This window comes from Pezoporus wallicus, unplaced genomic scaffold (assembly GCF_028554395.1).
Source record: "Pezoporus wallicus isolate ANWC-B61680 ecotype Strahan unplaced genomic scaffold, APGP_CSIRO_Pwel_v1 contig_227, whole genome shotgun sequence".
Lineage (NCBI taxonomy): Eukaryota > Metazoa > Chordata > Aves > Psittaciformes > Psittacidae > Pezoporus > Pezoporus wallicus.
The window spans coordinates 10,483,398-10,510,141 of record NW_026635704.1 but is presented as its reverse complement, the minus strand read 5'-3'; the positions used below and the strand labels follow the sequence as shown (position 1 = coordinate 10,510,141).

Sequence of the window (26,744 nt, the reverse complement as noted above, 5' to 3'; positions counted from 1 at the left end):
AGGAATATGTCCAAATCTCCTGGTTTGCTTCACTGTGCCCCCAATAGGCGAGCCTCCATCTTTATTACTAGATGCCTTCCACTACTTACCACAGTGTAGGCCTCCTAGAAACTTCTAGACTTGCTCCTGGTGAAGCAAAGTTGCTGTTGGCAGGAGTGTGTTACTCTCTGTGAGGCTGCTTTGTGCTGGGCACTTTGTAAGGCTTGTAGCTGTGAGATGGGTGAAGAGGTTTTGTTAAAGCAAGTGTGTGTCAGGTGAGACCCCTGGGGCTATCAAACCCTGTGGGTGCAATGTAATTTTTTTTCTCTACCTGTGGCACACCTCAATATGACAAAGTGTTGGGATCCTCAGGACCTTACTTGAAGTTTAGATGATGAGACCTGTATGGCGCGGTTGGCAACCAGCCACCTTTTCCGGCCAGGGCTGGAGTTACAAATTCCACCCGCCACACCTCATTCCACACTGCTCGTTAAATATGTGGAATAAGGCACAAACATACCTTCACCCCTTGTTGTCTTCTGGGTTGAAGCTCTGTTCGTTGTGCAAGGCAGCATGGGTGGAAATCATGAGGCTTAGTGTTTCTGCTAAAAATCAAAACCATCTTGCCTCACATCTTTCCTCTTCAACACCTTTCCCGCAAGAAAAATCTCTCCCCAAACTATTCCTCTTCAGTTCTTCAACTCCAGGGTGGTGTTCAGCGGAAATCAAGCTCAGTCAAGCGTGTCTGTAATAGGATGGAAGACAGCTGCCCTGAGACGAATCTATAATTTAGGAATTGATGTTGAAGTTAATTTATGCTACCCCTTGCTAGATGATCACCACAAGACCCCTGGAACCCTTCCTGTTTGTTTCAAATGATCTTTTGTTTCTTACATTACAGTTAATCTATTCCTGAAGGCAAGCTTTTCAAGTATTTATTCCAGAGGGGAGACCAAAGCCTGTCAATGTAAATGTTTTTGTTTGTTTGGTGGGTTTTTTTTTTTCTTTGTTTTATTTTTTAATTTCACCACCCTTCTTCCCATTTTTACCAATTAAATGCCATCTCCTTCTGCCTGCCTGGTCCTTTTTCTCACAGATCTTTGTTGTTCCAATGGGGGATGCTTCAGTTTCCCACTCAGAACATGGGCTTTGCATCTCTGTTGCCTCCTTTCCTTGCCTCTTGCAGGAATGGCATTGCTTCAGCCTCTTTGCTTTTTTCTCTTTCCATGCTGGGGAGGGAGCTGGTGGCTTCCTGCACCACTCTTCTGGGCAGAAGACAGGATAAAGTAAGGCACAAACTGTAAGGTCCTCCTGATGTCTCCCTCAAATTTAACCTGGTTCCTGATAAAACCCATTACAAATGTTATCTCCCAGGCTTTATCTGAAATTGGTCTTTTAAAGACTCCAGATGTGTTGCTGTATGATTAGCCCTTTATCTGCTGCTTTACCTGTCAACTGCTCTTCTTGTGGTGGTTTCTTCTACTTTTCAGATCTCTATTGGAATGTGGTGGGGGTTTTGTTCAAGATATTTAAAAGTACTCATACTTCTGATACTCAGACTGCTCTTTTTCTTTTTTTTTCTTTTTTTTTTTTATACTTCAAGATCTTGTTGTTCTTTTTCTATTGCTATAAAGGATATTTCCCCTTATCAGCATATTTTTACTGGCTATTACCACTCAAGATATTCAGTGGGTTTGTTTTCTCTAGCTTCGGTTAGACAAAGTCTTCCCTCTGGCTTCTCCATCAACCCAACAAAAGATTTCTTGAAGTGTTATTTTTAATAAGAATAATTTTGAGCTGTCCCTTGGAATCATCTGATGATGTGATTCTTCTCTGTTGTTGGTTTGTCGTAACACAACTGTATGTACTGTCAGTTTATGTTAATGTGTCTATTTTGTGCTTTTCAGTTTTATTGAAATGTGTTGTACATTGGAGGCAATAAATGCCAATAGATAAAGTAGATAGACTTTCTTGTTGATTGACAGGTGTAGTCTTTTCTGCTTCTGTAAACGTGTTCAGGTCTTCTTATGGTCTAAGCACTGGTGCTTTGTGTGTTAGTAATGACTAGAGAAGCACAAACATAGTCTTAGAATCAGGCCATCATGCTTCATAGAAGGAATGTGTATTGTGTAAGATTTCATCCACTATTCTAAAGTTATAGAATCATAGAATCATAGAATCGTTAGGGTTGGAAACGACCTTAAGATCATCTAGTTCCAACCCCCCTGCCGTGGGCAGGGACACCTTACGCTAAATCATATCACCCAAGGCCTCGTCCAACCTGGTCTTGAACACTGCCAGGGATGGAGCATTCACAACCTCCCTGGGCAACCTATTCCAGTGCCTCACCACCCTAACAGGAAAGAATTTCCTTCTTATATCCAATCTAAACTTCTCCTGGTTAAGTTTGAACTTGTTACCCCTTGTCCTGTCACTACAGCCCCTAATGAAGAGTCCATCCCCAGCATCCCTATAGGCCCCCTTCAGATACTGGAAGGCTGCTATGAGGTCTCCACGCAGCCTTCTCTTCTCCAGGCTGAACAGCCCCAACTTTCTCAGCCTGTCTTCATACGGGAGGTGCTCCAGTCCCCTGATCATCCTCGTGGCCCTCCTCTGGACTTGTTCCAACAGTTCCATGTCCTTTTTATGTTGAGGACACCAGAAGTGCACACAATACTCCAGGTGAGGTCTCACAAGAGCAGAGTAGAGGGGCAGGATCACCTCCTTCGACCTGCTGGTCACGCTCCTTTTGATGCAGCCCAGGATACGGTTGGCTTTCTGGGCTGCAAGTGCACACTGCAGGCCCATGTTCATCAACCAACACCCCCAAATCCTTCTCCGCAGGGCTGCTCTGAATCTCTTCTCTGCCCAACCTGTAGCTGTGCCTGGGATTGCTCTGACCCAGGTGTAGAACCTTGCACTTGGCATGGTTAAACTTCATGAGGTTGGCATCAGCCCACCTCACAAGCGTGTCGAGGTCCCTCTGGATGGCATTCCTTCCCTCCAGCGTATCAACCAAACCACACAGCTTGGTGTCATCGGCAAACTTGCTGAGTGAGCACTCAATCCCACTGTCCACATCAGTGACGAAAATGTTAAACGAGATTGGTCCCAACACTGATCCCTGAGGGACACCACTCGTTACTGGTCTCCAGCCGGACATTGAGCCATTGACCACAACTCTTTGTGTGTGGCCATCCAGCCAGTTCTTTATCCACCGAGTGGTCCATCTATCAAATTTAGAGACAAGGATGTCGTGTGGGACAGTGTCAAACGCTTTGCACAAGTCCAGGTAGATGACATCAACTGCTCTACCTCTGTCCATCAGTTCCGTAGCCCCATCATAGAAGGCCACCAAATTGGTCAGGCAGGATTTCCCCTTACTGAAGCCATGCTGGCTGTCACCAAGCACCTTGTTGATTTTCATGTGCCTTAGCATGCCTTCCAGGAGAATCTGCTCCAAGATTTTGCCAGGCACAGAGGTGAGACTGACTGGTTTGTAATTCCCCGGGTCATCCATTTTCCCCTTCTTGAAAATGGGGGTTATATTTCCCTTTTTCCAGTCTTTGGGAACTTCACCTGACTGCCATGATTTCTCAAATATGATGGCCAGTGGCTTCGCAACTTCATTTACCAGCTCCTTCAGGACCTGCGGATGGATCTCATCAGGACCCAAATGTGTGTGGTCTGTTGTGGTGTTGGGTCAAATCAAAGCCTTTTAATATAAAATTAAAAGTTTACTGACCTAGTTAGCAGAGGTCATTCTATGTACAAGTAGACTGTGGTTTGTATCTTCATGATGTTGGTGGGAGCAGTGATGGCTTCTGTAGCATATAGCACATGGTTATATAGATTCATGGTTAATCCACCCTTGTGGGGAAAAAAATGCTAAAATTAGCTGCCAAATGGATGTTTTTATCATATGAGCTACAGTGACTACTTGGAGAAATCCCTACAGGTCTGAAAACAATCATCAAAATTGTATTTCTTAGCCTTGCATCCTGAAGTATCTTTTACACATAATGGAATCAAATGAACCAAATCTAAAATATGCTTTGTTCATATGCCATATGGTCATCATCTTGCCAAGCACTCTTCTTGCCTTCCAGAGCAGACTCCTGTCTTTTCCTTTCCTCAAATCCTGCCCTTCACACTAACCAAAACAAATTGCTGCTTGACCCCCACAGTCATATGCCTACTGTTCATTTTTTCCTTTTGGCCATAAATGCTTTTCCAGAAAACACCAGAAAAGAGGTAAAACTAAAAACCTTCATGTGCTGCATTAACGGTGTGTTTTGAATTTAACCCCATCTGTATTTAGCGTAATTCAGCATTTCAGTCCCTTTCTACCAGCCACCCAAAAGCATATTTACTCCTTTGAGAGATTTGAAATCCAAAGATGGACAGATTTTAATATGGGGCGGAGGTAGGGAAGTATCTGGGTCACTGCTGGCTTCCAGTTCATGTCCTGTGTTCTGTATTGATACCCCACTTTCAGAGCTCTGGGGAGGTCCCTGTTGATGTGTGTATTTTTAGTAGGAAGCTCTTTCCTGCCTTTGCACCCAGAGCATCTGTGTGGTGTCATGTCACCTATCCTGAGGTCTTAAGTAACCCACGTGCATTTTGAAATAGCTAATGATAATACGATTTTTCTCGTGATAGTGTTTGGGCTTTTTCATTCACCTGGTTGTTATGAAATCTGTAGGCTGATAATTTTAATGGGAGTTACAAAGAGGAGAGGAAAAAGTCCCAGCCAGCCCTGGAAATGCATAGGATCGTGGTAGAGCTGAGTAAACGCTCCCTACTGCAGTCTGTTTTAACAAGGACATCCAAAAAGCCTGTCATTTCAGTAAGTTCAGCTCTTACCCTTTCTTCACGCTGTCCTCCCTCTTGGCAGTCTTCGTCTCTCTGGTGGGGTTTCAAGTAGATGATTATTTTTGAGAGATAGGGTTGTTGCTTTGCGAAGTTCAGCTTGGAGACCTGCTGGGAGGGGAGGTGGATGGGAGAGAGGAGAACTTAGCAGTGATACAGGGCTCCTAAAAGTCCACCCTTTCTGCCCATTCCGCCGATACTGAGTGAGAAATGTATGATTTAAGATTACAGTTTCACACCGTATCTCTTCCAGACTGAACCATAACTGTCGAAATTGCAATTCTGTTTATGTCTGCATTATAAATCGGATCATTACAAATGTATTGCTTTAAAGCCCTTTTGTGCTTTTTCTATGCAGCTAGGTTTATAGATGAAGCTGTCTATCTGTTTTATTATCTAGCCATATAATTACTAAGTGGACACAATGTCTTCAAAATTACTCTTCCATCTGAGAATATTTTATTATTGGTTGCTGCAAGAAACATCTGGAGAGTGCTTAGAGCTCATGTGTGTTACAGCATTTCAAAGACATGGTTTTATTAGATCCTTGTAATTTGTCCCTTCCCTTTTATTTCTTCACATGGCAGGAAGAGCTAATAGAGGCTTTCTTGTGTTTTTCTTAAGCCTCATAAAGTGATTCCAGATACGAAATTCTTCGGGTAGTCTGAAGGTGTGTGTTTTGTTGTTTGCATGTTCAGTCTGAAGTAGGTAGTGTTCTGTTGATGTGTCCAAAAACACATCTTCCCTAGATGGGTCAGTATTATCTCTTTCTGCTCCTAGGCAAGTTAATAAACCAAATTTTAAAAGTGCAAAGAAAAGCAGGCGGCTGGCTGATTCAAAGGGAGAGGCTATGTTTTTCATCACCACCCTTTCAAAGCCTCTCTGAATCAAAAGAACCATTGGATTGCGAAGGCAAGACCTATGCCACACCAGAAGCTCCCAGTTCAGCAATTTTCCCAGGGTAAAATTATAACTCATGTTTCCTCAGCACAGGCTGTAACTGGCAGCGTTCCTTCTACTTCTAAGGGTGAAATTGCTGCCGGGGGAACAGGCATCTAATGTGCCTCTGGAAGTTTTACAATGGGTGTTAGCCTCCCTTTGTGGAAAGGTAGACGTTCTTCTGGAACATACCCAAGGGCAGGTGCTATTCAAACTGGAGTGTAAATTAACTTCAAATAACTCAGTACGGGCTTATTTTTGTTCAGTTTGGGAGTTAAATCTAAAGGAGAAAACCCCATTTCACAAACTCTGACACTTCATGACAATCGTCCAGTTAGCCCACTGAAGTTTGCATTTTTATAGGTCTTTAAAATCTTCAGATATGACTGCAATTCAAGATGCTAATCTTTATTCATGTACTACTGATAGGATCTTCACTTGCAAACAAAACAGACAGATTTTAGCAGTGCTTGTTTTTTGGTGTTGCTTCTCATCAGAAGATTATCAGACAAATTGCAAACTCAGTCCGAGAAGAATGTAACCTGTTGGTTTCTTTCTCACTCCAATTTTGACACCATCTTTAAGGGTTTGTTTAACTTTGCATTCAAATGTGCCAGCATAGTTCTGGCAAACAGAAGTCCTTTCCTTGTAAACCCAGGAGGGAGTGTTTTCTTTTTCTTGTCCTTTTCTTATGTAAAAACTCTTACAAAATATGCATGGAGTGCCTGCTAGAAGTGGATAAAAGGCAACAACACTTGAGTGAGAAGTCTGACTGAAAATTACATTATTAATAATCTCCACCTAAGGAGGAATCCACCTGGGAACAGCTGGAAGATGGATTCCAGTGTTCAGAGCTCCCCTATCCCTTCCCATGTCCGTTCCTGGTCTGAACCTCACGTACATGAGTGTGGAAGAAGTGGCTGTTGGACAGCTGTCTTCGCTGGTGCAGGAGATGTGGTGGGAGATCCTCCATCCCTCCCTTTGGCTGCTCTCTGCTGGGCTGCTCCCAGGGACTGGGGATTGCTGCTGGAGTTGCTGCCTCTTTCATGGAGGAGATATAGACTCTGGATGGACCCCCAGAGTACGTATATGTCATCTGCAAAGCTGCTGTCAGGCCACACATCATGGAACAGGGATGAAGTGGTCCAAGGTATTTGGATTGATGCTGCTTGCTGGAATAAGTGAAGCTTTGAGTGGAGAAGAACTGGTCTGTCATCTTTGTCTCTTTGCCAAAAAGTGAAACTCCCTTTGCATGCTTGCTTTCCTGTGAAGTACAGGTAAATTCACATTGTCTCTGCTACCAGAGGTTTGATAGAGGTAGGAGAAGAAAAGCGACCTATTTTCTAGGTTTAAAGGAAAGTAAATGAAACTGTCCTCAGGGCAGAAGAAGCAAAGACTTTTGTATCAGCTGTAGTGTTGTGGGGAGGGCTGCCAGGCTGCTAAAGGCTCTTCAGAGCTGGCAGCCTCTTTCCCAGGGACTGCTCATCTCTTTAATAGTGTTTCCTTTTTGTTTTTTTCAAGTGTCCATAATGACTGCAGCCTTTTTGCACTGAGACTGAGGGATCTCTTGGCACTTACTGTCTTGTAACAGTTTCTGCAGTATCTGGCAGGATCCCCCTTTTGGCTGTGAGAATAAAGAAGGCTGAGTGAAGGTCACGGAGGTGCTTTGCTGTACGCTTTGTGTAATAATTTGAGCTGGACATGTCCAGTTAGAGAAAGCTCAGGCTGGGGTGTTACGATTCCTTTTTGTCACTCCTAAATCAATTTTACTGCTAGCTTGAGCAGAAGCCGGTGCAGAACAGACAAGCTCTTGGTGGCACAAGTGGCTTGAAATGCCAAGTATCCGGTCCGCTCCTGTCATAGAAGCAGCACAGCAGGTCTGTTGACCTTTGATCCGATGTTCTCCTGTGTCTAAACGTTGCATCCTCCAGCATGGTTAGGGGATGTTTGTGCCTGCTGCACCCTGGGGTAACCACCCTGTGATTATATGGTGTCAGGTGGGCAGCGGTGTGCTGTGCAGTAATTGAGAGCAGCTTTCAAATCCAGTTTTGCTTGTAAATTAAATGGCCACTTTTACTGAGTGAGAATGGAATCAGCACGTCTGAAGACTGTGGAAGTCATCTATTTCCATTATGAAAGCCAATGTGGCTAGTGGAAGTGGGTGTGTTTGGGGGTAATGAATCTGGGCTGGATCCCCAAGTTACATGTGGATTTTTTAATAGAGCAATGGGTTGGATATATGCCAGAGATCCTGCTTGCATGGGTTTAAGCCAAGTCCTGTGTCAGCCACATTTACCATTTGCTTGACCAAAGCATAGAGGGTGTGCACAGCAAGAAATGGGTAGGCAGTGCAGAAGAACAGAGCTTTACTTGCAGGGCCTGAATGTAATAAATGAAAACGTTTGGGCTGGCCTCAGCAGTGCTTACCCAAACAAGCAAGGGGCTGAGTTAAACTTCTGTAACAGTACAAACATATAGAGTATCTTGAGGGAGGTATTAAACTTTTGTCTGCAGTTTCAAGGCTTAGGGGAGTTTTCTAAGAAGTTTACAAGCACTCGAAAAGATATGTCCTGGCTCTACAAACTTTACCTTTTCCAGGTTTTGGACTCACCTTTACTGCTGTACTGTATAAGCATAGGTCCTCATTTGACTCCTGCCTTATCCCTAAATCTTTTTTCTCCAGTTAATTAAGAGAATTTTTTTTTGTTAAGGTCTCAGTGGCCAGTTTCTGGTGAAGGTGTGGTTAGTTAGAGCAGTTCTGCTGAAGTTAGCTGTGTGCTACAGACTCAGCTGCTGGGCGCTGGGATTCTCAAAGTGTCTTCAAGCTCTTATCCAAGAGCAGTTTTAACTGTCCTGCATCTCCAGGTAGGCAGGTCTCTGCATCTATCACAAATACTTTACTTCCTTCAGCCCCTTGCCTTGCATTTGTTTCTCTGCACCTGTGGCATTTGTTCTAGGTCCTGATCAGCTCTGATGAAATCCCAGCAAGGCTCATTTTAGCAAGGAAATGCAAGCACAACCTCTCCAGTACTTGCAGCTCTGAGTGGATGTACGTGCTCAGCAGCACCAGCATCTCAAGGAAGAGAAGGCTGTGAACAGCCAGCATGTGGGATGTGGAGCGAACAACCCCCATCTTGAGGGGCCAGATCAGCACATCATCCCAGGGCTAGTGCCTCTGGGACAGGAGGATGTAGCATCTAAAACTGTCCCATCAGGTAAGTGCTCCTCCGGTCATCACTGCTATAGCCTCTCTGGTGTGAAAAAGAGGTCCATTATCACCTTCGTAGACTTCACCTGTATATAGGTTATTGCAGGATACAGAAGACATCCTGACATGGTTCCTGGCACCTCTAGGAAAGGGTGTCAGCAGGATTTTGTTTCATGATGGCCTATACCTTATACCTCGGCTATGATGGAGCTCTGTGGGTATTCCTGTCCCCTCTGTCAGGCAGCCTTGTGGCATCCACCTTTCTAAAGTGGGTTGCTGCATGTGCTCCTGCAAATAATACTGAGTGCTGTAAATGTGAGAGGAGGAGGAAGCAGCTGCTTGGTACATTAGCTGCTTGGTAGTAGTAGGTCTGCCTCAGCATCTCAAGAAAGCATTCCTGCTTCTCAAGCTCTGCGCTGCATTTTACTGTCTTGCATAGGATAATATGACCTTCTGCCACATGTTGACAGACATTCAGCATTTAAAATGAAGCTTTTCCTCCAGAGGTTTAAAACAGTAATTCTAGTACTACCACTGAGTCTCAGGGGACCTGGTATTTCATCTTACTGTGGTACTGAATTGCAGCTGATAGTGTTTTTCATGTGGCACTCAAACACTTGTTTTGGAGTTTTGCTTTATAGACATAATTCGTAATGTTCAGAGTCAGCTAGACCGAAGCTTGCAGCTGTGAGGGAAAGAGCAGTTGGATTATATTGATGAAAGGCAAAACATGAAAGTGCAGTCAGCCTACTTTCGCGGGGGGGGGGGGGGGGAAGCTATTCCTTTGTTTTGCAGACCCACTGGCATCAGTGCAGCTCAGCCATGCCCTCAGAGAGCTATTGACCATCGGTGTAAGGGTGAAGAAGCAGAAATGGTATGGATGTGCTCATGTATGAACTTTTGCCAAAGATCTAGGCAACTTCTTTGTGCTTCTAGAGTCTTCAGACTGAAGGTGAAGAGAAGGCACTGTGGTGGCACGCACACCTTAAGAGAACAAAATGCAGCTTGCACGCTCCGTCTTGTGCACGTAGTCATCTTTGATCGCCTTGCAGGGCTCCTCTGTCTGAGAGGCCAGCACAACCTGGTGTCATCTGTGGTTTCGGTGTACCATGGCCACAGCCAGAGAATTTGGTGTGAAGGCATGGCCAGCCCATAGAGATACCCAGGATGGAATTTTCCCCTTTTGAGCAGGACCAGCACCTGGGCTTCCTAGACACATACCATTGTATCTCTGCCTGCTTGCTGCACCTTCCAGAAGTGCTGTTTGTACTGTGCTGATATTGTTTATGTTGAATAAATGCTTTCTCCAGCCTCTTTGTTGTGGTGACTGTTTTTGCTGAATCGAAATAGAAAAAGTGGGGGTGCTTGTTTAAGCATTGTGGCAAGACATGATCAGGATTATTTTTTTAATCTTTAATGAAATGTTTGTTTTGAAAAAGTGCATCCTCAGACTGGGGACACTTGCGCAGGAGCTGAATCTGAGAGTAGTCTTAATGTTCCTGGTTTGGATGAAGGACTTGAACAGGACTTTCCCACATCCCACAAGCACCCGTAAGCATCAGACTGCTGTTTATTTCTGAGTCAGGTGCATAGCTGTCCCTGAATGACACTTGAGTGATTTCTGCTTTGTACTGAAGGAAAAGTGAACTGTCTCTGTCTTCTGAAGTTTGTTCACTGTTTGGATTCATTCTCCGTGCAGTGGGATGTATAGGGAGGAGACGTTTCTGCTGGAGATGGCTGATGTGGTTGTGCTAACTGCTGTTGCCAGCTCTTCCTGAGCATCACCAAGCTTTTGTGAGGAGAAACATCTCTCTCGTGGCTTTCTGTTGCGAAATAAAGATAATGAATACAGACAGATTTGATGCTTTAGAATAAACTACTGTATGATTATAGTGTCTAATGTCTAGACTAGATAAGACAAGCTTGTCCTCACCTCCCCAAAAAATCCAAGAGAGTTTCAAATATGTAACTCCGATTTTCTCAGTTGTAATAATTGCTTGGGCTATGACAAGGAATTTGATACAAAGGTTAGAGGTACAGTACATTGAGTAGCATATATATGCACTCCTGCTTGAGCTGAGCTGTCTCACAGGGAAGATGCTGGCTATAATAACCTCAGCCAGCAATGTCATGACCTGCAACCTAAAATGATTCCCGCAGTCCAGTGAGTCAAGAAGATGCTTGTACTTGAATGTCGGTCCTTCTGTGAGTGAGCTCGGGTTGTCTTGTAGTGGCATGGGTTTTGTCAAGGTTTCTAGCTTAAGAAGGGAACTGGAATGACTTTACTCAAGACCACAGAGTATAAAATAACACTCTGCTAATCATAGAGTATATGAGTGAATATGTTGAGGGGAGGAGGAAGCCTCCTGTCTCTTTGATTTTTTTGTACACTTGGCAACACATTGTAATAACTCACGTTCTTCAGATATCTCTTCTTTCTTCCACTTGCTACCAGAAGATTGGCATGGTTCTGATGTTGTTGTTCTTTGGTAGACCAGTTGCAGGGGTGTGTGTCTCAGCCCTACAGCTACTGTGTTTTTTTCAAAGGCTTATTCTTTAACAATATTCTTGAATGGATTTGGGAAGAAGGTGTTGTAGAAGAAAAAGGCAGGGAAGAGATCTGAAAGCTCTCCTCTATGATCCTCAATCCCCTTTGGTAGAAGAAATTCTAAATCATAAGGATTTTTGTAAATCCCAGGGAGGAGGAGTTCAGGCAGGGCTGCTTTTGCTTTTTTGTTGAGCCTTGCCTTAGGAGGGCTTGCCTTGAGCAGAAAATGAGAAGCAGGTTTAGATATACTCAAAAGACCTGGACCTACAAACTGCTTCTTGTTGAAAGACTCCTTCAAATATCAGCAGGAAAGTGGAGGAGCCCCAAACTGCTGTAATAGAGCAGTGGTTTGTGAGCCAAAACTGGGAAGTTTTATATGACCTAAATGCATTTAACCTGAGGGATTTTAGCACTTTTGAGTGTGTAGTTTCAGTAATAAATTCATTCTGATTGGAAATCAGAACTCATTTTTTCAAGAAGTTGTTAGAAAAGGAAAATTTTTGAGTACTAATAATGATAAATGTTTTACAGAGTATTTAAAGTATTTTGGCCCACAGGAACTATTGAAAAACCTGGGATTTCCTGTTCTTCTTTTCTTTTTCTTTCTTTCTTTTTTTTTTTTTGTAGGGTAAATGTCACAGTGTTTGAGAAGTAAAGGCACCAAGTGAAAAAGAGACTGTTAGAGATCAGGAAGGTCACTGCCCATCCACACTGTGCTGGCGCTAGCTGCGCTTTGTGTCCCACTCATGAATAAAGTTATTGCAGTTCCCGAGGCACATGCCAACCTCTGTGATCTCCCATGTGGGAACAGCCACGGCTGAGCTAGAAACCCTTCCTGGGTGCAAATCTCACCTGCCTGACACCAAGCACACCACGAAAGGCTTCTGAAGAGCTTTTTGATCCTTGTCATCAGCTGTTCTAGATAGCTTGCTGGGTCCTGTTTGGTTTAGTTTCTATTATTCCCTTCTCTTCTCCGGTAGTTGTTTCTAGGGAATTACATTTCTAATCACTTCAGGTAGTAGAAGCTTAATTTACCTTGTTCTAACCACTTTTTACCCAACTTTGGTCACATCATGTTTGCAATAATCCAACATAAGCTATGTATTTCTTCAGAGAGGCTATTTGTCCCTGCATCATGTTTTCCACAGCTGAAACAATACAGTGATTTTACTTAATGCAGTGGCTTAATTCTGTTCTGTTAAATGTCAGTGGTCTTAATGCCATACATGTTGGATGGCAATCTGTGCTATTTGTTGTTAGATGTTTTTTAAGCACCTGGTTCTCTAAATCCCATTTCTGCTTTAATTTCTCTGAGGCAGCTGCAGTAGAAATACAATTGTCTGATTTCAAAGGGGTCTCCAAAACAGCAGTGAACTGGTTTTATTCAGTGCTTTGTGAGCTAAGGCTGGAGCAAGGTTAGCATTATTGTATTTAATATCTAAACACTGAGCAGATGGGTGTTATTTCTTGAGGTGCAATAAATGCAGGAAACACAAAGGGGGGAATGTTGGAAAGAAGGAGGGTGAAATAAAATAGCAAGAGATTTTCTTATAATGCATTGGGAGTTTTCATAGGTGAACTCTGTAAATGGCAGCTTGGTTACATCTTGATTTTGGAAACGGGTTTCCCTTTTTCTTTTTTCCCTTTCCCTTGTAAAATGCCCACAGTCCTTTGACCTATCTCCCATCCTGGCAGTGATGTTTATACTACACATTCTTCTACCGTTTTCATGCAGCCGGCACTATCACAGCTATGCTGAATGAGGTCCCAGCCTAACTACAATATTAACCCTGCAAATCTGTTCATTTTCTCCCCAGCAGCCCCAGGCAGGGTATACAGGAGAATGTGTCCAATTGAAAAACTATTACAGACTTGGTGGTGCTGCAGTGTGCTGAATTGCAACAGGGCTGTGTTTTTCTGCCAGAAAGAATTCTACTAAGGGAGGTGGTGGTGTCTATCTTGTACAAGTTACAGAATTTGGGTTTTCATTTTAAGTCTCAGCCTTTGTTGATGATTTAAAATAAAATCAAACTGTTAAGTCTGCTTTTAAACACTGAAATGTGTTCCATTACTCACACTTGCTGTTTTCTTCCTGCAATGCGTGCTTTTTTGTTTTACTCCCCCCTCCCCGCCCCAGTTTGGATCACTCCTTTCCTTGTTACTTTCACCTTTCCAGTTGTTTTTGAGTTTTTTCTTCATTATTTTACTAAATATCATACTGCAGATCAGTAGCATCTTGGGTGGTGGTTATACCACATAGCATTTATAGCAGACATTAGTTTTGCATAGCGTGTGTATCTTATTTTGTCTGGACTTGTCTTCATTGTGCTGCAGGCACCTCCTCAAGCAATTGTAGTGATTAAGCGTGGTATTTCTGCAGATTTATATTAACTTCTGCTTATAAAGAAACAGAAGAAACACAGCCCCCCCCCCCCGACATCTAAACTGGATGTTTTTCTTCATCCCCTTCATTTTTATCAGTATTTGACCTAAGCTTGCTTTTGTGTATGAAAGAAAATTAGTTAAGTACCTTGTGGTTTATAGATGCCTTTTGTTACATATTACTTGGATTTATTGTGCAACATTGGCCTGTAAATCATTTCAGTTAGACGTTTACCTGGCTTGCGTTGCCCTTACGGTTTGAGCCTCTTAACAGGCATGAAAAATGGGGAAATCATGTTTTCAGTGGCGACAGGCTTTGCTAGTCTGAATACCCCGTAACTCTCATGGCCATGCTCCACTTCTGCAAGGCTTGCTGCCCAGCTCTGCAGAGATGTTTACAAGGAATCCATTACATTTTGCAGCTGAAAGACGTGTTGAAAGAACAAAGAGAGGTTTGTGATGAAGTGTATCTGGCTTCTTGCTGCTTTGCTTACCTTTTAAATGTAAAACTTAGTAATTTGCAAGGGCTTTCGGTTCTCAGGGCATCCCTATAAGATTCCACCCCATACAGAGCTTTCCTTCAGTCAAAAGCGGGGTTGTCTCAAAACCGCTCTTGAATGCATTTCTATTTTAATCCCCAACTTTGAATGCAGCCTGCCTTACTGGCTCCGGCAAATCGCCCTGCCCTGCCCCGCCCGCCGTGCGCGCAGGCTGTGTCTGCTGTTTGCTGGCGTTACATCTCTTCCTCTGTGACTAAAAGTTGGTTTCATCAGCAAAGCATTGGCTCCCGCTCCGCTCCTGGAGCTTGCCTGCCTCGGGAAGTCGCTCCGACCTGCAGCCTATGTGGGCACGTGGGGGCATCTGTCGCCATACGTGTAACTTTTAAATGGAAGATGTCTTTCTCAAAGGCTGCCGATGTCCAGTGGTCTGCAGTCCATGAGCAGTTGACTAGTCCAGGTGTTTCTGCTTCTGTTTCCGTGCTATGTGAATTGGGAGTTCGAGAGAAGAGTGTGCAGGATGGAGGAGTTGAGGGTTTGTATTTATGTTCTGTCTGTATGGCAGTGATGGAGGGCTTGGGAAGGAACAGAAAGTCTACCCCGGGTCGTCTTAACTAAACAAAATAGTAATTTTCACGGTCTTTCTTCTTCAGCTCTTTCTGTCATAGTCTTTATCAGCTCTTAAGTGCAAAAATAACCTTTCTTCTTTTGGTACGGATTGTCTGTCATGAGCAGTATTCAGGAAGAGCTTGTTTCATTGAACATGATTTCTACTTTGTGGGTTTTATCACTGCATTTTGCCCCACTTATTTAAAATGTAGCCAGTAAGAGCTGGATTGATTTTTTTAAAAACTGCCGAATATTTGTCTGTGCTTTAATAAGATAAAAGTCATGAGCAGCTGAGACTATGAGGCAGTGCTATTGACTCGAGACTGTGGATTTCTGTGAGGTTTTTAAGGAGATCATTAACCCAGGTCTATCTCTTCACAGGACAGTCGGCCCAATATGTCAAGACCTCTGATCACTAGATCCCCTGCATCTCCATTGAACAATCAAGGCATCCCTACTCCAGCACAGCTCACAAAATCCAACGCACCAGTTCACATTGATGTGGGTGGGCACATGTATACCAGCAGCTTGGCCACGCTTACAAAATATCCCGATTCCAGGTAACTTTAAAAAGCTTGTTCTGCATGTCTTTGGCAACTCCTTTTCTTCCATTTCATGCTTAGATGTCCTGGGGCTGTCTCAGAACGATAAATTTAGTTTCTTTTGTTTCAAAATTAAATTAGATTTCTTTGTTCATAAGAGGTTAGAGACTGACTTTTCTTTCCCTGTTCCACTGTGTTTCAGACAAATGGCACTTCTGCAAATCCCTGTGTGTGTACACTAAAATGAAGTTGATAGTAAAGAGCACTTGCGTTCTACCACCTAGAATTCTGGTTTTGTGCCAAGGCACCCGTTCTGCGGTTTATTGCATTCAAAACCTGTAGTGATACTGCATTTAAGTCCAAAGGTGGGGGTGTTGGGGTATTTATTTTGTTTCTTTTGGAACTGTAACCGCTCTCCTGCATGTGTAATTCAGATGTGCCACTTGAGGTAAAGGCAAGGTTGAATGTAGCAAATACAGAACAGCATTAACTGAATACTTTTTATAGAATCTTAGGACTTTTCAAATAATTAGACTCTTAACTCTCACCTACCTCCTGAATTAAACTTTTGTGACTCTGGTAGCTTACTGGTATTTAGCACTTAGAAAACTTCTGCATGCATGAACAGTGTATGTCAAATAGATGAAGTAAGAGTGCAGCTTTAAGAAAACAACAGAGCAGTGAACACAGGGTGTGTGGATATTACATTGTGGTGACAGCAGACAAACACTATAGTGATACTGTAATTCTGAGAGTTAGTTACTGGTCAGCAGGTTGATTGCATTCACAGTAGTAGTCTATATCAATCCTACAATAGAGGGAAGGCAGTGTTACCTTCCTGGTCTTTCTAGCATTTTTCTTGATCCAGCAACTCTTGACTTGCCTCTTCAAAGGAGGTGAGGCATGCTTCACAGGATTTCATTCTAAGCATGGGTTTCACTGGTACTACTGCCTCTGAAGCATTGCCTGTATAGTTTTAGGTGGGACTGGAATAGTGTTTCTGACACTGGGAGTTGACAGAGCAAGTGGAAGAGAACAGTAAATAAAGAGAAACAGCTGGACACATGGCCTTTCTTAAGACAAGCTCCTTAAAGAAGGCCAGGCAGAGGGAAGTAATAGAAGCCACACCAAAGCATAGGCCCACGAGGATAGATTGAAACAATGTCTGGAAGAACTTGAGCTGTTCTTCGAAAACCAAATCTGTAATTTTGGGAAACATTTTTTAGGAGCTGCTTGTGTTCAGCTGCGAGGAGTTGTGATTATTTATCATTTTTTTAGTAGCTGGAGTAGAGATGGTGTCTGAAACTGTTGCGTGTGCAGTATGAGAGGCTGTGTCTATTAATACATGCACCTTCTGCTTCCAGGTCAAATTTGCAGGACTGCATGTTACTTTAAGTGAAGAAACACTAAATGTCTTTCATAACTGTGTATGGTGGCAGTGGAATTTAGGCTTAATGTATTCTGTGTTCAATTCAGCCATTGTAACACTTAAAAGTGGGAGGTATGCCTGTAGTATCAAAGCTGGTTTAATAAATTAAGCATTTTAAACCTCTTCAAACATAATTTGAAGAAAACCCAAGCTCTGAGTTATAGTCATTTTGTTTCAAGTCGTTCTGACAGGCGTTTGTGTTTCAGTTCTGACAGTAAGTGTCTTTTGAACCCCTTGATGAATGAATATTTCAAGCATAGCTGTTAGAGCCTGGAATTCCCAGCCACTTCCAGAACTTGATTTTTTATTTTTTATTTTTAACATTAGAAGCTTCAAAAGAGCAGCTATTGAACTCATTTGGATGTCAAGATGATGGCATGAAGCAATAAGGTGGCAGTCATGATACAGTCATTTGGGCTTTGTCTGTGAGGTTTTACCTGAGCATGTGTTTTTTAAATGCTTGTGTATGTGTACATACATATATATCTACAGCCACTGCTGGGTACAAATTATCCAGGAATACTTAGACTTCAATACAGATTGTTTCTTGGAGCCTAACCCAGTCAGTCTATATCTACAGTCTGATTTTGTTAGTTAATCCAACGATTTGGTCAACATTGCTTGTATGTTTTCCTTTTCTGCCAATATCGTGTGTGTGTGAATGAGATGAAAACTAAGGCAGTGTCTCATAGATATCTTTGGCCAGTTGAAGCCTCCTGAGGCTTACTGTCACATGAAGTATTGTCTATGAAAAATAAGGTCTTCATTATCTTGCCTGAAAGAGCACTGCTCCAGGGATGAGTCAAGGCATAGGTTGCAGGCTCCAGCATCTAACAGGTTGAGACATGAAAGTCATTAGGCTTCTGACTCGTATTACATGTAGTCTAAGGGCCAGAAGCCTAAAATGTACCTTTCATCTGTGGGCCAGGTACCAGAGTCATCTTTCTTTGCGAGATTGAAAGGATGATATCCAAACCAGCAGCTTTGGAGTCACTGTGACTTGCTGGTGTGAAGGAGACCTGTCCCAATAGAGCAGTCTCTTTGTACTCAAGTGTACTCTTTCTTCTCCTTTTGGGTTCAACAGCATCTCATCTTGTGCCTCTTTATTTTCTCCTTCCTGGACAGCAGAGTAGGAACTGGAAAGAGTACTTTAAAACAGGCTTTCTTAAATGATATCAGGTGAAGACTTGTAGCTGACAGGGCTCATTTTCCATAATTCTTTTGTTAGATCCCCCAACCTGTTTTGTTCCTTGATAAGTAAAATGTCTACTGACAGGTATCCATTCCTTCCTCCAATGAAACCTGGGTGTTACCATAAAAGCGTCCTACTACTGATGCTGGGTCCCTGCACTTTGCTACAGAGATACCCTTGAGGGCTTCTTTCCAATGCTCTTGTGACTGAAGAACCTGAGGAATCAGAGCCTATCTGTGTTTTGGCCAAAGACTGGTACAGCGAAGCAATCTAACAGACAAGCAGCTTATCCAGTAGATGGTTTGAATCGAGTAATCCTAGAATTTTGAATTCTGAAGCTGAAATCATGCTAAAAAAAAAAAAAAATCCTTTTAAAAGCCAGTAGCATAGAATTCAAAGGAGCCCAGTTATCCTCCAGTCCAAGGAGAACATACTGTTTCCACCAGAAGATCCCATATCTCATCAATAGGCTTCAGGTATTCCTGTGGCACCAGTGAGACCATGCTTCAGATATGATCTCATGCAGCTGAATAACACAATTTGCCAGATTTAGGCTTCAAGAAGAGGGACTTTGAATCAGCATATCTACCAAGAAGACCTAATGTATGGTCAGTCTGCTAAAAAAAATAGTAATTTCCTTTAAATGCCTGAGGAGGGGGCAGGTGTCCTTTTGTGCAGCGCTTTCCACCAAGACTGTAGACCTCCATGCATTCACCCATGTACAGATTGTTCCTCCTGTTTTTGAGATGTTGACTGACAGTTATTCATATGTCCATGTGAACAGACCACATAAATTATTTCTGTTCTGTGAGGAGTCTTATGGTTTTGGAAATTGTTCTGTTTTGAACAGATCATGCCTTCCTCAACAACCTTTGGTTTAAGTTGGCAGGATGATATTTGGCAACATAAAGTTATTAAGACCTGGGTTTACTATTTTCTTTATTATTTTTTGAGGGGGGGAGTGGGGTTGAAAATGAAGATTTTAAAAAATAGGTCTGCTTTTCACTGCCCAGAAAAAAAAAATCAATTTTTTTATTCCAGGGAGGATGGATGTGGGCCTACTAAAGGAGCCTTTCTCCCCTGAGAGCTGAGGCACATATATGCTGTCCCATTGTTCCCTAGAGTTTGAGGAAAATGGGTTGAAGTTTTAGGATTTATGACTATGAGTAGAGGAAGCACAGACCTTTTAGTTCTGATATTTGAACCTGAGCAGCCTATCAGTGCATTATCATCTTGCAATAGCATTGAACCCTTTGCTTGGAGTTTGCATTCCTACATCTCAGCCTTAATACTGTCTGTATGGTATCTACCAAAAGATATTGTGCACCAGGCTAAAACATCTTCAACTGACTATCAGAACTAAATGGGAAGACATTTAACTTTGATCGTATGTGTATGAGCTGTCTGGTATCTCTGATTTCAGCAATATCAGCAGTGTTGTCTATCTATCTATGTATCTATGTATGTATGTATGTATGTATGTATCTATCTATCTATCTATCTATCTATCTATCTATCTATCTATCTATCTCATACGTTCAAAGCATCTGGACTTTATAATCAGTTCTGTCCAAGTCATCTGGTACAAATATTTGTGTAACACCATGGAATTGGATTACTGCATCTTGTATTCCCACTACAGAATGGGAAAATTTCATTTAAAACCTACCATATATTTATTTGTAGAACCTTTTGAGATATCTGTTTGCATTGCTGCATCTCCCATCTTGAGTTGCTCCCTGCATATGAAGATGGGTTCTTCTTATACAGTATTTCACAATACTTCCAAATTTCTGCCCAGGGCTGTTTCAGGTTTTCATATGAACCAATCCATTTGTGTCCCAGTTTTCTTACCCAATCTTCACTCTCAGCCCTCAGGGAAATTAAATTTCACATACTTGAATCCAGTTAGAACACTGGCATTTTTTTGGGGGTTGGTAAAGGTTGGTTTGGGTTTTTTTCTTTGCATCAGGAGCACAGAATTACATAGGAGAATGCCCAGACTGTCCTTACCCTTTTTTTACAGTTTGCAAGTGAGACTTATCCTGCATAGGTTACATAGGTAGACCTCCAGGGACTTGCTAAGAATGAGGCATGTTGGCACTGTTTGTCTGTTCCAGAGCTTTGGCAGGTTCTGTCGTCTGTACACCATCCTCCCTTCCAAAATAAGACACTGACATGGCCCTTAGTTCAAACTTCTGCAGGTTGCAACACCATGCTGGAGACTTCTGGTTTGCAGGAGATCTGTTGTGGTGAGGGCATTCTGCACTTCGTGTAGATCCCTCTGGAACACCTCCACAAGAGCAGTCCCGTCACAAGTTTCCTACTCACCTTAGATAGTACCTCTCAAACTGCTCATCTAGTTACTCACCTTTTATATTTCATTGCTTGATCGCTGCATGGTCTTGTGGCAAGGGAAAAGGAGGGCTTGGGATAGGGAAATACATTGACTCTCTCACTGACCCGCTCTGTGACCCAAGATAGTTGATTTGACTTTGAACTTGGGTTGCTTCCTACTGAGGTTAACAAAAAAGCAATTTGTAAAATGCTTTGGGATGTTGATTGAAAGTGTAACAGATTACGATCTCTAAGCATAAATATTTATAGATGCCAGTAACTGAGATACACCAACATCATCAGCTGTTTCTCATCACTAACTTGTATTAGTAAAAACTTAAATGTCGATTCATGAGGACCAGACTCAATACAGTTAGGCAGTATAGTTGGTTGGGTTTTGGGAGGCAAGATAAAAACAGAACTGTCAGTGCTAGTATAAATTATGTGTATTTCAAGAAATTCAGAGAATTTAGACAACTGATATTGTAAAGAGAAATCTCCTGTAACACACATATAAATGAAGAGCTCAGAGGGGTGTTTTCTGGTCTTGGCTGACCAAGATTAATTGTATCTCTAGGTGTGTATATTGAACTTAGGGTATATGTTGACCTTATTTTGCCTCAATTAATGATCACCACAGGTCAGTCATCACTGTTTCCTCAACAGAAGTGAGTATTTTCCAATGTTAGTCCTGTAATATGCCTAACTTGCAAGATCAGCAAGTTGCTGTTGTTTGTGGCCGGTGACTAGGCAGAGGAAATAGCACGATCAGACTAGCAGGTTCTCACATCATGTGGTCAGTAACTGGTGGTAAGTCTACTGAAAGGGGCCATGGAGCTGTTGCTTTCCTGTTCTGAGTGTCAGTAAAAGTGGGTTTGTGTGTTATTTATTTGGAGGATAAAAAGCGGCGTTTTGTACTTGTTCAGTGCTAGTGCACTCAAATGTGTAAAATGACAGCAAAATCAAGAGAGAGGATTGCTGCAGTACTCTTTACATATATGCAGACCCAGAGAAAGTAGATATGCAGACTCAATATTGCAGGGGTTCATGCTATGCTTAACTATGGCTGCATGGCTATGACTGTGGATGGAAATATCCAGGGGGATAAATGCACACATTCAGGAATGTTACAGAGCTAAGAGCCTCAGCTCCTTGTTTATGAGGCTAGTAGTCTTCTGAAGTAACAAACATATTTCTTGAGGGGAAAGAAGAAAATCCATATCCATATTGTCAGTATGGCTCATAGATGCCTTTCTCACAAGGCTCATGTGAGGTTGTATGTTTTGGATCAAACTGTAAGTCAGAGGGGAGGCTGTCAATAACTATGTGAAGGGTTTGTGCTCTGAGAAATCCTTTCATTGCAAAGGCTACTTGATATAAGCATTGTGGATGGAAATTCATCAATGAGAAACAGTTTATTGTTGTAGTGTTTGTATTTTTTTCTACCCAGTAGCTGAAGGCACCCAAGCAGTATTTCTCATTCTGACCAAGAAAATGTGTGGGAAGGAAAAAAGGAGTGTTGAGTCTATGTGTCTTGCTGGTCTGATAAGGAAAAGCCCATTAGAAACTGAGGTGTCGCTGAAGTATTCTGCTTATCAGTCATTTCTGATAGGGTCTAGGTTTCAGCTGTAGCCTTGAGATTCAGTGGTTTGCTTTGCCTTTTGCTTTACTCAGTCCTGGAACTCAGAAACCTCTGTATATTCTCTGTTAGCACTAGGTTCTTATCCTGCTCCCACATAAACTGCTTGCAATATAGTTGCTAAGCAAATTGGCATCTAGTAAGTATGTAATTGCAGAAGTAAACATTTGGCTTCCAGTTTTACCGTCAACACCCGTCCACCTCTTGGGTGTGTTTGGAGCTTTAGGATATAGATTCCAATTTCAGGCTTACTTCTTTCTGGTTATGATCAACCTGCTGGCTGTGTTTCACATATACAAGTCTGTTTAGCATTTGGGGATGTATTTGCAAAGATTGCATAGGAAATGGTAAAAATTGCTTAGGACAAATGCTTATCTGCATTTGTTTTAATGCAAATATAGCATAAATGCTGTGTTGGCCAGGGGAACGTCACCGGTTTCTGTTACATGGATGTTTCCTCTAACTAACTGGTCTGCAGTTTATTCAAATGTTACAACCAGACAACTGTAATCTGGCAAGCTTTTGTTTTGTTCTCAGTCTTTCTTTCCACCTTAGTCTACTACTCGCAGGATGTCGCTGTCTCTTTGATGCCTGCCCTTCAGTATCTTGCTTCTGTTCCCATTTTGCTTTGAGCATGACCTTACTTTTATCATCTGAATTGCCTCATTGCTTTGTCTTCATTTCTTTTTCAGCTACACTTTTCTATCTCTGATGGAAGGAACTGGAGCTCATAAAGGTCACAAGTGATCTTTACCTGACCAGATCAAGGCAGATTGCCTCCTTGCTTGTCCCTTTCTCCCCACGCATCCTTGGTTTTCTGGCCCATAATGGTGGGCTTTCTTTGAGTTGTTAAGCAGCAAGCATATTTTATAGATGTCTCAGATGATGCTTTCACTCTTAGTGACATCAGTTGAAAGGATGCTCTGAGACTCATTGATACTAATCTTTCTCATTGAATCTTTGAATCAATAATCAAATAAACTGTTTCCAACTGCAGTGTGTACATTAGCTTGGTTCTTTAGAACTCTTCCAGCACAGTTGTCTCTACACTTCATTTGGACAATTTTCTAGGCATTTTCTGCCTGCTTCAGAGAACTAAGGGTCTCCTGCAACAGTTTAAAAGCACATAAGCTGAGTCTGTAGCTGCTTCTTATGGCATGATTTGTAGGGGCCCCCCTCTAGGAAAGTAGTGGGCTCAAAGTCACCTTCCCACCCAGTCCTTCCACTGTGCAGTGCAGTGTGTGTAGATGCTTGGACTAGCTCTGGTGCTCAAAGCAATATAGCGCAGCGCTCCGCCTGGACTCGTTTATCCTGCTTCCAGCTAACTCAGCTGTGCTGCGTCTGGTACCCAAGCTAATTAGTGAAGACATATCTTTTACATTTCTACACACTGCTGCATCTTGCAGAACTGGCACTCTGTGAAGGAGAGCAGCACCGGCAGCTCAGCTGCTGTGAATCAAAAACTTTCTGTTTGAGAAGGATTAAAAAAGGTGAAAGGGAAGAGTAATGGAAAGAGGCAGGGGTTTTGTTCGTAAGATGAGACAGTTGAGTGTAGCAATATCAAATGTAATGGGGTATACTTCAGTAGTTCATCAATTTATAAAGATTAATTCTACCTGCTGTACCCCAGTGGGGTTTTCATAGTAAAATATGACATGCCTGTCAGTCAAATGGTAGACATAATTGTTCTTTAAGTGACCTATTAAAATCCCATTCCTTTTAATTAAAAATCGTATTTGTGTTCTCGCACAGGCCGTATTTGAACGGTGAAATCTCTTTTTATATGAGTAGAGAGCTGTCACAAGCTCTGTAACATGCGTAAAATGGGAGGAGTGACTGAAGTCCCAGTGCAGCAATATGTGGCTTGCCTTGGGCTCCCGCTGACACGGAGGGAGATGGAGGGATAAGCAGCATCTCCCAGGACCACACCCAAAGCCTTTGCATTCCTTGCCTAAGAAATCGCTTGTAGTTGCTTACTGTGGCATAGAAAGTTATAATGCACGGCACTTGCCATAAGTGTGTCACTTCAGAGCAAATGATGGATTACGTACTTCCACACCCCAAAAGTCGTCTTTGTGCTGTAATTAAAAAATAAATGTTGCAATGTTGAATTGGAAATATTTTGTGCCGTACAATGGATTTGTTTTGTTAGGTTGCCTGGATGTAATTGCAACAATGTCAGTGTATTAAACCCTTGTCACGGGGTAATGGTTTCCTGCCGCTACGCCAGTGCCAAGCGCTGCTTTGCTTAGCAGCTCTGTTGCTGTTTATCTCCATCAGCAGTACTGATTATTTTGCTTCTGCAAAACTCGTGTTTTCTTATTTTGTTCCCTGAATGCATACTATAAATTACAGTTCTGTGTGAATGCTAACCACAAATCCTAAACAGTGGGAAACGCTGCCATGCCAAAGAGCTGCTCTGCTGGGAGCTGGTGTTAGGTTTGCCCAAACTTGTTGGGGATCCGCAGGGAAGAAGGTATTCCAAACTGTGAAGGTCTGCTGGGCCCCTTCTACCCATCTGAAAATTGATCCCTCTTAAACAGTTTAGAGGGCCCTCAGGGTCTTACAGCTTACATAAAAAATGAAAGTTCTTCCTGTCTTAGAGCAGTGCAAGTAGTCAATACGAGGGAGAAAAATGATCTTTTAAGTGTATCCCATTGAATCCATTATCTTGAGGGCCTGTGGATGATCTTTCATCAAAACATTGTGGTACGTGGGGGAAAGGGAGAGGCGACATTTGGGGGATTTTAGTGAAGATGCTGCAGTGATCTCCATGCCACAGGACAGGCTAAATATGATACAAGAAAGAAAATGAGAGCTGCAGAAAAACTGGTATGTTCCTCTTTATAACAAATTGAATTCATATTTTGTGGGTTTGAAACAGGTAAATTGTTCAGGTAAAGTTTTGAATGTTTCATTTGTAGGTATGAATGTCTTATTAGGCATCTCGTATGAGAATTGCTTTGTTTTCAATCGGAATACAAACTTTCAAAAAATAAAAGAGGAAAGGAAAAACAGTGTTTGTACCATCAATGCCTTTTAACCTTGTGCTGGGAGGTAGTGGAAGGGTTGGACTGATCTCATGAGCTGCATTGGTGTTGAATTTCTGGTTTTGTGAGCAAGCATCAGAACTGTTAGTTTTAAAATCTTTTGCATGTCTGTGCTAATGATTCACATGTTTTTCTTAGACTAGCATGAAAGAAGAACTTTGATTTCTGTTGTTCTGAGTTTACAGTATTTACTTAATGTCATAGTGGTGTGTTTTACTAGATTATGTGGTTAGGAGCTGATCTTTTGCTGTTGGTGTTTCCTTGGTCCAAATAATAAGGATGTTGCTCTTTGGTAGATTATATGCAATAAAAGATCAGATTCGTTTCCAATAACCAGTAGTATAAATAATTCAAAAGTGCTGTTGAAATAAAAAAAGACATATTTTTGAAGAGCGAAGGGAAGAATGAAGAAGCAGTATTTTGGAATGCAACGGAGTTGTCAAGTGCATGTCCTTTGGGGTGTCCTCCATTTCCTCTGGTAAAAGGTTTGCTTAAATAAACTGAGCAGTAGGCAGTGGGTGTGTGCCTTTGCACAACAACATACACCCAGGTGCTTTGTTGGCCAGGGTGATCCTAAAGGCAGAGTGCTGTCAACGTTCCTAATTGGTTATTACCCAATAACACACACCCTCCAGTGTCTTGGGACTACAAAACAGTTTTTACCTAGCCTTCCTACATGAATAATGAAGCACTTCAAATATTCATCCAATTATAGTCAGCCTCTCTCTTGACTAAGGGTTGCCAAATGCAATTGGACATACTTCTGACATAGAATTTCAGGCTCTATCTATGTTGGAAGGGTTTAGTCATAATTCTTGACTTCTGGGGAGAGATTAGATAACACCATGATGGTAATTTCTCCAGCCTCAACAGCTATTGCTATTAAACTCTAGTTTCCTAGCAGTATAATTTCAGAGTTTTAGAAAAATGTGAGGTTATTTTTAATTTTATACTTGGAGCTTGTCTCATGAAACAGCTCATGTTCTGTTTTGAACATTAAGATGATTTTGCTTGTTCTCCAAATGTTGTGGATACAGCTGCATATGACTGAAGTCACCATCAAGCATATGAAAAGCATGCAAAGTTTGCATGTTTACTTTTAAAATGTGTAGATTGTGTTTATCTTCTATCTGTTTTTTTCAAACATTTTGCTGTCCATCATGGTTGGCTCCTGATATGCCAGTGTCTGGCTATTAAATAGGTTTTTCTCACGTCTTGCTAACATTCTCAAAAGCAATGTCCTCATCCTCTGCAGAGTATTAAGGTGAAATTTCACTTTACTAGCTTCTCCTGTGAATAAGCTTCCCTAAAGGTTAATCTTCCTTCTGCCCTTCCAAAACCTGATGAAGGTGTGTTGCTGTACCCCCACTCATGGCAGTTTCTAGCCCTGGTGCAATAACACTACAGGGAGTCACACCGGCTCCAGCATGCTGCAGGGGGAAAAGCCCTGTGACAGTGTCTTTTTGGTGCAAAGGAGATACACGAGAAAGGAAATGGTGGTAAATGTTATTCTAGGAAGAT

General features: G+C 42.2%; 1 protein-coding gene across 7 annotated transcripts in view; it reads left to right on the top strand.

Annotated features, from left to right (window-relative positions):
- Window positions 1–26,744, top strand: part of KCTD1 (potassium channel tetramerization domain containing 1) — a 101,465-nt gene that overhangs the window by 53,643 nt on the left and 21,078 nt on the right. For 6 of the 7 annotated variants that reach the window (XM_057397661.1, XM_057397658.1, XM_057397656.1 and 3 more), the window contains exon 2: window positions 15,416–15,594. In XM_057397661.1, the coding sequence (XP_057253644.1) occupies window positions 15,431–15,594 (164 nt within the window). In that variant the 5' untranslated portion in view covers window positions 15,416–15,430. Of the gene's footprint in view, window positions 1–14,736; window positions 14,961–15,415; window positions 15,595–26,744 lie in introns of those variants that run through there. The other variant, XM_057397657.1, reaches the window with a different exon arrangement.